This window comes from Pygoscelis adeliae, unplaced genomic scaffold (assembly GCF_000699105.1).
Source record: "Pygoscelis adeliae isolate BGI_AS28 unplaced genomic scaffold, ASM69910v1 Scaffold257, whole genome shotgun sequence".
Lineage (NCBI taxonomy): Eukaryota > Metazoa > Chordata > Aves > Sphenisciformes > Spheniscidae > Pygoscelis > Pygoscelis adeliae.
The window spans coordinates 508028-518699 of NW_008825215.1; the positions used below are offsets into that span (position 1 = coordinate 508028).

Consider the following 10672-nt stretch of genomic DNA (forward strand, 5'->3'; position numbering starts at 1 on the left):
TAGCCTCTCTGGATCAGATCACTGGCACAGGAATTTTAGTCTCCTGCCTCATATTTTGGACACAGAAGTGTCTCCTTAATTTCTTGTGCACAAAGAAGGACATCTAGACAGCACAAAGAGCCAGCACAAAACTGTGGGGTGGAGAGGACCTGCCACAAAACTGAATTTCATCTGAGAAGACTGGCTAATTCAGCTATTCTGCTGCTTGACACCTGGGGAAAAAATGCTCTAAGGAGGTATGGAAGGCTCTTAGTGCAAGGTTTTTTGCTTTAAATACACTTCATACAGCAGAATTTTTTAGTTCAAAACCAACCAAACCAGCACAGCAAAGAAACTCCACAGTTAATTTTGTGGGAGTTGTTGAAGAGTCAATTCAAAACTTTGTGTTGAGACTTCCTGAGTTTTGCTGCTCTCTTGGTCGTGGGAAAAGGGTGGGTACTAAAAAAGCAATTTCTGGGAACTGTTGAGGGTTGTCCATGAGGCATCCAACAGAAAGGTGGGCTGGCAGGGGTTTATTCTCTTCTTCATTGGGTTCTTCAGCATGAAAGACGTCCCTATGAGCTCCTCACGGTCTAGTCCCAAAAAGGGCACAAAGGGAACTTGCAAGCATCCCAACTGGCACAAACCTGATCCTCAGACTAGCTGCGCCATCAGTGTTGCACAAGTCAGAGTAACAGACAGGAGATGAGGTGCGTCATGCCAATCTCGTCCACATCGGATGAGGTGCAGACGGAAGAGCACATCTTGGTGACGGTCAAGACTCTCGTGAAGGGATAAGCTACAACAAAGCAAGAAAGAAGGAACAGTTAGGAATGGGAGGAATGGAGAACTCTCCTTGTCCGTAGTGAAGCATTAGCTGCCTTCACCACCAAAGTCTTAACTCCAGTTCAAATACAATTCGTCTACTTCCTACCGGGAATATAGGAAAGAGTTCCCACTGAGTGGCTGCAAGCTGAACAGCACCTTGCATCCTCTGGATCAGCTTTACCCTGCACAAGGTCAGTTAGGCACTTTTTCTGCCTCAGCTTTGGCTCTACTCACTATCTCCTGCCTCTCCCATGTGCGACCAGAGCCTTATCAGCAGGACCATGCAAAAAAGAGAGCCTCCATCTTCACAGTGCATTTCTTTATTTGGACAGGTTATGACCTGTAGGGTCACCAGTCAGACTGACAACGCCTTCCTGAGAGCTCCAGAGAAATCAAGAGCATTTCTGGTTTGCCTCCAAATGACCAGAAGTTGGTGTCCTCACCTTACTAAGCTTGGCTCATCTCTACTCGCCTCTCTACTCCACCCAGCTTTCATAAATAGTTCTTGGGTCAGGAGAGCACTGTTTAACCCACACCCATTGTGTGAGTCATGCAAAGAGTCTGGAGAGTCATGACTCTTTAGCTCCATGCCTCAAGCTCAAGTCAACACGTTTTTTCTAACACGCTCAACACTGAGCATTAACTATGAGCTTGCAATCACTAAGTATTCACTCACATGAAGACTGCTTTCCGCAACGGCAGGAGACTGCTCTCTTCCAGGCTTATATATTTAAGCAAGAAAAGGTACTGCTCCCCCACCAGCAGTCTTCACTGTAGAAACACTGACTCGTGAAAAATATGGATAAAGAAGTAATTGCTCTTACCTTCCTCCAGGGAATACATAGTGGTCTTGCACATGGTTTCATTCTTCGTGCAGTTCTGGATCGTCAGGCACTTACCAACAGTGGTATGTTCAAGGCAAGTGCAACATTGCAAGGTTTGGGCTGCAAGGAGAAAAAACATGAGGTTAGACTCAGTGTGGACTACCAGATTCTTGTCCGTGCTCCTCCAGGTACCTCTGGGGAGGGTATCTCTCCAAAATACTCATACTGAGAACAGGAATGGCATAGTAAAAGGTATTTGTACCAATGGGAATGAGAAATACAGTAGACCAGTGCTCAAAGAACAGCCTCAGATGTGGGTTCAGACACCCTGTAACAAGTCAAGCAACACAGAGCCACACACACAGAAGACCCCACGATACAGGAAAGTCCTATCAACACCAGGGTGTTGAATGTTTGGGGCACAAAGATGGTCCTTTTGCTCTTCCTTTGTTATTGGGGGTTTGGCAGGTCGGCTTTTTTTGCAGATAGGTCTTAAATAGTCCGCAAGAGAGTATAAAGGTAATTTTACTTAACTTTTGGATCTGCACCCTAGAACATGCAGTAAATATGGGCTGAATGTGCTGGGACATCCCAGCTCCAACAAAAATGATGAGGGTGATAAAAAAAATATCAGGAGTAAAGTAATGAAAATAGCAAGGAGGAGATGTTTGATCCACCTACTTGTTCCTTACCACTGTGGAGGTAACTGGATTGCCTAGGACAGGGCTGACTGTTCTGTGCAGTGGCTGGATGCCAGCACATGGAATTTGCAAAATGTGACATCTCAGGGCCTGACTTCTTTGAAGATATTGCCCCGCGTGCCAGCAGACAGCTAAGACATGCAGGGACCCAGGAGAAGTCCAATACTTCAGTTGTGCAATTAGCAAGATATTTTTATTTTAATCATTATCACAATTAGTCAATAGGACCTGCTTCACATGTTTATGCCAGGTATCTAACTGTTCTGCTTCCCAGCCAACCACATCCCCAAGCTCCTTTAATTTGTGTTATTCCCACAGGAGAGTAAACACACTTGCAGCTGCTTTACGTCAACTTTGTTCTCACTTTGCATCTGCTTTTCTCCTTGCCTTTGCATTAGTAGAGCATCAGAAAGAGATCATAGACTCACAGACTCACAAACTCACAGAATCACAGAATGGTTGAGGTTGGAAGGGACCTCTGGAGGTCATCTCGTCCAACCCCCCTGCTCAAGCCGGACCACCTAGAGCCAGTTGCCCAGGACCGTGTCCAGCTGGGTTTTTAATATCGCCAAGGATGGAGACTCCACAACCTCCCTGGGCAACCTGTGCCAGTGCACAGTAACAAAGTGTTTCCTGATGTCCCATCTCTCTCAGCTTTTCCTCAGAGGAGAGATGCTCATCTTTGTGTCCCTTCTTTGGACTCTTTCCATGTCCATGTCTCTCTTTTACTGGGGAGCCCAGAACTGAACACAGTACTCCAGATGTGGCCTCACCAGTCTTGAGTAGAGGGGAAGGATCACCTCCCTTGACCTGCGGGCAATACTTCATCTAATGCAACCCAGGATACCATTAGACTTCTTTGCTGCAAGGGCACATTGCTGGCTCATGTTCAACCTGGTGTCCACCAGGACCCCCGGGTCCTTTTCAGCAGAGCTGCTTTCCAGCTGGATGGCCCCCAGAATATATTGGTGCATGGGGTTGTTCCTCCCCAGGTGTCTGACTTTGCACTTCCCCTTGTTGAATTGCATGAGGTTCCTGTCAGTCCATTTCTCCAGCCTGGCAAGGTCCCTTTGGATGGCAGCATGACCCTCTATCAGCCTCTATCATGACCCTCTATCAGCCACTCCTCCCAGTTTTGTGTCATCCACAAACTTGCTGAGGGTACGCTCTGCCCCATCATCCAGATCATTAATGACAATGTTAAACAGGACTGGACCCAGTATTGACCTCTGGGGTATGTCTCAGGTTACGAAGTCTTCAAGCAGACTTTGTGCCAGTGATCACCACTCCCTGGGCTCGGTCATTCAGCCAGTTTTCAACCCACTTCACTGGCTGCTCATCCAGCCCATACCTCACAGCTTGCCTGTGAGGATCTTACGGGAGACAGTGTCAAAGACCTTCCTGAAGTCCAGGTAGACAATATCCACTGCTTTCTGCTCATCTACCAGGCCAGTCATTTCATCATAGAAGTTCATCAATTTGATCAAGGATGACTTCCTCTTGGTGAAGGATCTGGATACAAAGAGAAGTCAGACTTGAATGTGAGTTGCAGCAGCAAGAATTTCACCTGGTGCTGTCCACTGTGTCGGCTCTTTCCAAAGACTGGGAGTTCTCGGGTAGGAGAGTGTCCCAGAGAGAAGGAACTGTCTCCATCAAATTTACTGAGCCATGACAACAAATTAAGCACAACCCTTCCCCTTTGCTGAGATTCTAGTTTCGTGAGAAGAATCTCATGAAAAGTTATTTTAAAAAGGTGACAGCTGCCATAATAATAGACTCCCTGGGACATGTACCGCTCTAGACACAGACCATAAAAACAGACTGTGGAACCCAAGTCCCCAAATCCAGTCCAAGGTAGCTCACCCTGCCTCATCACTCACCAGTTTCTAGATGCTCTTTATCACCTCTCTGTTGAGCTGCAAAGACCTTTGCAAAGCCTGCAGGTGCCAGTTAGCTCCTAGACATGCAGAATAACCACAGCCCAAGCCCTTCAGTGCCTACAGTCTCTCGAGATAAAGAAGTTTTAGAGAGAGACACTGAAAAGCCCAGATTGTTGTGATGCGGTATTTCCAGAGCACTCCAAGCTAAAGATATCAAGCCGAAATAGCATTTGGTATTTCCTATCACCAAGGAAGCCATTTCTGGACAAGGTTTTCAGGGCACTTTGCTCTCTGCAGGTCTTTCTGAGGAACCCAACACCTGATCTAGGTCCTCTTTTCCACCCCCCAGCCAGACACCTGAATTTGTGGTCCTTACAGGCATAGCAATGTATTTTGGTACCATCACAGACCAACAGCCACTCCTTGGTCTATCTGGAAAGCAGTTCTCACCCCATCTGTGTGACAGCCCTGCTGAAATCCCTTTAAACCCCATTGAAAAAGAAAAACAGTTCAGCTCATCTCAGCACGCCTAAAATGGGGTGTCATAACAGCAGGCTCAGGCAAGCAAGGCACCTTATGAAAATAGATAATGCAATGTCACCCTAACTAGTAAGCCGGAAAGAGCCCTTTTATAAACAGACCCAGCAATTACTTTGCTTTTATTCAAAGCTCACTTTATTATTCTGTTTTGCTCATATTGTGAACTGATGTTTTGTTTGCATCAGTTCTATGTCTGACAGCTGTCAAATACATCTTTAGGGAGGAAGCTTCATCATTAGTCTCAGATTTCATGATACTCATCACTGGAGAAGTCAAAGCCACAGCATTTATGTTCCTCTTTGAAAAAAAAGAAAACCACCACAAAATAACCAATCAAAAGACCTTAAATCAAGAGAGCATTGTTCCCAACATGTGCAAACCCAGGTTCAAACACAGCCAAATATGTTAAATAGCAGCTAGAACTATGAGTTTTGGGGGTTTTTTGAGATGGAAAAGATAGCGCATCAGAAAGTGTTTAACACAGTTAAATAACCAAAAGCTGGAATGAAACTACTTTTGCAAATGAGGCAGCTCTTCAGCAGCAATAGTCAGCTGGCATCTCACAGAGCAGGGAGGTAACACCATGACTTGGAGACTTAAAGACCTGTAGTCCAAAAGCCCTGTTTTAAGCAAGCTTTGGAATATCTATCTGGCCTATTTGTGAAAGGTAGATATGGATTTGATGGGTGGACTGTCCGGTGGGTGAGGAATCGGTTAGATGGTCGCATCCAGAGGGTAGTGGTCAACAGCTCAATGTCCAGATGGAGATTGGTGACGAGTGGCATCCCGCAGGGGTCCGTATTGGGACCAAAAATGCATGTGAGAGCAATTCCTTCTGCGAAAAGATTTTTCACCTTTCTTGTCTCCATGCTCTGCTTCTTCAGATACCTTCTTGGATGTCTTCTCTGCAGCTAATGTGTCATGCAGAAAAGGTATCCAGTCACAGGAACAGTATTGTGAAGCAAATGTAGAGTATTAACAGCTATAGCAAAAGCAAACATAACCCTGCACTGCAAGTTTTATACCTGAAGTTACCTTTTAGTTCAGCTCTTGTCTGTTTGTGTCTTTATGTCAACTTTTTGTTTAATAACTTTTGAATCCATAGGACAATTTCAACGAATTTTGGCAGAGGGATAGAGGTATTTTGTACATCACCTTCTCACAAGGTTTGTGAAAGGCTTTGTGAGGAAAGAGTCCCTCTTAAGGTCTGATACAGAAGGACCCTGTTGTTTGGAGTCTCTCAGTCATTATTAGATATCAAAGAACCCAAGTAGTGGCCCAGCCAGCTTCCTTCTCCAGACCTGGCTGGTCTGCACCTTACTGAACTGTGCTCCACTCCAAAAGAGTGAGCATGCAGGTATCTACAGCTCCCTTCAGCTTCCTACCAAGAGCAGACTTCTCAGAAGACCAATAGAAGTCAAGCACAGACTCTAGAGCCCTCAGCATAAGAAAGACACGGACCTGTTGGAGCAGGTCCGGAAGAGGGCCACGAAAATGATCAGGGGGATGGAACACCTCTCCTATGAAGAAAGGCTGAGAGAGTTGCGGTTGTTCAGCCTAGAGAAGAGAAGGCTCTGGGGAGACCTTATTGCAGCCTATCAGTACTTCAAGGGGGCTTATAAAAAAGATGGCAGCAACCTTTTTAGCAGGGCCTGTTGTGACAGGACAAGGGGGAATGGCTTTAAACTAAAGGGGGGTAGATTTAGACTAGATATAAGGAAGAAATTTTTTACGCTGAGGGTGGTGAAACACTGGCCCAGGTTGCCCAGAGAGGTGGTGGATGCCCCATCCCTGGAAACATTCCAGGTCAGGTTGGACGGGGCTCTGAGCAACCTGTGTAGTTGAAGATGTCTCTGCTCATTGCAGGGGGGGTTGGACTAGATGACCTTTAGAGGTCCCTTCCAACCCAAACTATTCTATGATTCTATGATTCTATATTTGTGAAGATAACAAAGCTCTAGCGGTCCCTTTTTTGTTTTAAGGGCTTATGAACTTATACATAGACCAGCAGACATGCAGTAGCTTAAAAATGAAATTACACTATAAAAAGGAATAGAGACACATTAGAAGCCTTCTTTAAAAAAAGAGGTAAATATAAAATGCTAAAATATTTCAATTTAGCTATAGCACATTCTTTTTAGAGTGCTGAAAGCAAAAGAGGAGACAAAAAAGCAGAAAATCATGGAATTTCTTAGAAGATATTTTACTAGCTTCACTTGGATATTGGCAGATCTTCCATCCTTCAATTCTGACTGGCTTTCCAGGAAATGCCAAAATTACACAGATTCCACTCATGCTCAGAAGAAAGCGTAGAGGAACTGCAGATATGTCATGGTTTTATCCCAGCTTTGCAGAGGAGAGAGTGTGCAGAAGAAAATTCTGCTTGTCCAATCCACTATGAAGTTTCCAGAATCTGCCAATGTTTGCCCGCCAAATCAAAGCATCCATCCTGACTATACCTACCTGAATGGGACAGGGAAGTGGGGAGGGACCAGAAGGGAGAAATGTAGCAGCACTGGGTCACAGCAGGAGCTTCTGCTCCCCAGCTGCCCAACTCTTGACAAAGTCTTATTAAGTAGGATGGCAGAATTAAGTTGATGAGTCAATCCTAGACCAAATTTGTATCCCACCCCATTGCTTTCCTGCTCCATTCTGCCTTTCAGATTCTTGCCCATCCCTTAAGGATACCTGATTATCGAGTCCCTTTCTCTCCAAGCCGTCCTCTATTAATTAATGATGTTCCTCTCTGAACTGCTGTCTTTCCATTGACAAGCAGACACGAATCCTCAGAATGAACAGGGTATAATGATGAAAGGAAATATCTCCTGCTCTGGAGACCAATGATGATTGATCTCTACTGTAGCAGCTGGGGTGAGCACATGAAGCTCCCATTGATCTTGACACAGCACAAGCGCCTCAAGGCTTTGAACTACTAGTGACCAGAGCCAGGACACATGTCTTATAGATAACAGGACAGTCACAAAAGAGAGGGCTACTGTTCTAGCCCTGGCTCTGCCTCTCCAAACAGCAGCTGTGTTCTCCCCAAAAATCCTCCAAAATCCCTTTCTTTCTCCACCCACTTGCCCCTCTCTTGCTGAATCCACTATGCAGACCCAAAGACGGAGGAAGGAAAACGTCCTTACATAAGAAGGAAATAAATACAAAGGAAAGAATCCTAACATAGCTCCACATCCCAGTCAGGCACAGATAAAATCAGACCCTACACTGCCTGGACCTGGAGGAGTAGTGCAGAGCATGCAAATATCCCAATTAACAATTACAGCTCCTGCACTTACCCTGCATTGGACTTACCTTGGCCACTCAGGCTAACATGGACTCTGAGCTTGGGATCGTCAGCATAAAATAAGTTTTTGTGGAAGAAGTTATTCTGGTGGCAGCATCAAGGGATGGGGAGTCTATGCCAGGGTGTCCTTTCCACTATGCAGTCACCTGCCACCATTAGAGGTTATGGCATCACCACTCATGTAGGACTGCCTGCGATGAGGGGATTCCCTACTTCCTAGGGAATGAAAACACTGATATCCCAAATCCCTCCGTGTTTGGCTTCGTGGAGTTGGTGATAGAGGAGAAGCAACTGAATCCCACTGATGGAAATGGAGGGGGTAAGGTTTGCATGGCATCCCTGTACAGACTGGACTCATGGGACTTGTTTCCCTACCTCCACGTCCCAGATGGGTCACCTCCAATATCAGGCTGCTGTTGGCTGCCCACCTTGACTGTGTGCTTCAAGCCTACCCCCTCCAGCGAGGTGGCAGGTAGCCTAATAGAGACAGAAAGGAGGGAGGGAGGATGGTGGGGGTCACTCCCTGCGGTGACAAACTCACAAATCCTCCTGCAAATGGGAAAACCCCCAAAACACTTCACACTTGGCCACAATGTGGCCTGTCGAAATTGTCTTTGACTTCATGCAGACCACAGCGTGTTACTAAACAGAGCTGGAAACATCAGCTGTGCAGTACCTGGGCCACCAGCTTAGTGTCCCAGCCCATCTTTCCCAGTTCTAGTGGCTGAAGTTTAATAAACCACGCATGCAACATATAATTAGAGAGAGCCGTTACACACACTGCGTTAAACTGGCTAGCTGGCTTCCGGGCTAAATATCAAAAAAGGAACCGAAATTTAAAAAAAAAGGCAACAAAAAAAAACCCCAGAAGGTGAAAGTCAGTTTGAACAAGAACAGTAAAAAGTGAGAGCTTGAAATTGCATTAAAGAAATGACACGATATAATCACACTTTGTCTTGTAACACTTCCTAAAGAGCCTGAACTAGCAATCCCAATGAGACCATGACGATCCTGAACATCTGACAGGCTGGAAATATTCCAGAGACATATTTTTTTGCTGAAAACTGCTCAAAGTGGGAGGCATGGACTTCAGAGGGAACAGGATGCACCCCATCCCATCATGCTGCATCTCCTGCAGGAGTTTGGATAAGTCAGAGCAGGAACTTAGAAACTCCATGTAAGTGACGGCAACCAACAGAAGAGACAGAAACACCTTTATCTTGCACAGACTCTCGTCGCCTGGTCACTGGGCTGCCACCACTCTTCACCTCTGGCTTTAATGGGACACCTCCTGGTGGCTTGCCATGTACTGATTCTGACCCGAGATCCAATTCTACTGGAAAAATGAGTCTGAGCTATAAATATATTGAATAAGCTACAAAGCAGGCCCCACCTCCTGCCATACAGTCATCTCTTTTCATGTTCCTTGGAGAAGAATATGAGGGTTTGCATGATGGACAATAGCTGAGGTTGTTTAAGCTGGGTGCTTTGTGTCTACGCATGATGTGTAAGCCCAGGGCTATTATTCAATCCCAGTGGCTATGCCTTGCCTCGCAGCTTGTTGATATTTCTTTTTTTTGTAGTGGTTAGAGACACCTGGGTGGCTTCCACAAATCCTGGGAAAAAAAGTGTCTGTAGCTGTGAACAGCAAGGCATTAAACCCCATATACTTTTCTTCTCTGTGTTTTTACCCTCAGCAGGGACCAGAGTTTATCACCAGGAGGAGAAGTGGAAAGCTGACTTGCAATCCCTTACTCACTGGAAACAGCATGGTTGGGGTTTTGGTACTGTAGTATCTCTCCCCAAGCTGTGAGCAGGGTTTCAGGGGACTGTGGGTGGGAGCATGTCATCTCCCTCTCTCCTCGCCAAGACACAGGTGGAGGGAGCACTGGGAAGACAACAGGACCGGGCCATGAATGTCTGGGCCAAGGGAGTGTCTCAGGCTCACTACCCTGAGCCGTTCAGGGAGGATGGTGCATGGAGAAACCACTGTGGTCTGAGCCACCCCTCTCCAAGTGTGGCAGCAAGCCCACAGCCTCTTTGCTTGCCAAAAACCTTGGCTTTCCCATCCCCAAACCCTGCTGCCCCAGGCATCTGCCTGCTTCTCCTGTGCCTCAGGCCAGCCCCAGGCTAGTAAATCCTCCTACAAAGTGGCAAGTTTGATTGTGGAACTGCAAAAAATGGTAAAGAAGAACCTTTCTGTGGTTATGCCAGGTGCTCCCCCCCTCCAACACGCTTTTAATAAGGAAAGAAAGGAGGGAAAGTTGAAACAAAGATGTTCTTGGAGATATTGCCACCAACTTTGTTATCTATCGCACCATTGGAGGAACTTTATTCAGGGTTAGTATCACTCGAATTCTTGAAATGTTAGAAGTAAACAGTCTTCTGTTATTCCCAGATAAACAACCCAGCCCTCATCTCTCTAAACCAAAAGCTCCAGTGACGGTCTCATCATTTTAGCAAGCCCTGCCTCACTTACAAACAACACTTCTGGGTGATCTACACCCTCAGGAATTCGGACACATTGTCTTCACGTTGCCTCCATAATACAGTCACTATGTTGATTATGAAAGTTTAGCAGTTATTTCTAACCCCAAATTATCTAGGGAAAGGCAT

At 46.0% G+C, this 10672-nt stretch overlaps 1 protein-coding gene across 1 annotated transcript in view; it reads right to left on the reverse strand.

The window, feature by feature from the left end:
• Positions 1–565: 565 nt before the first annotated feature.
• LOC103921217 (ly6/PLAUR domain-containing protein 2-like) overlaps positions 566–10672 on the reverse strand; it is a 23765-nt gene continuing 13658 nt past the window's right edge. The window contains 4 exon segments of the mRNA XM_009329145.1: positions 566–676; positions 678–778; positions 1632–1751; positions 9221–9275. Coding sequence (XP_009327420.1) covers positions 566–676; positions 678–778; positions 1632–1751; positions 9221–9275 — 387 coding nt within the window.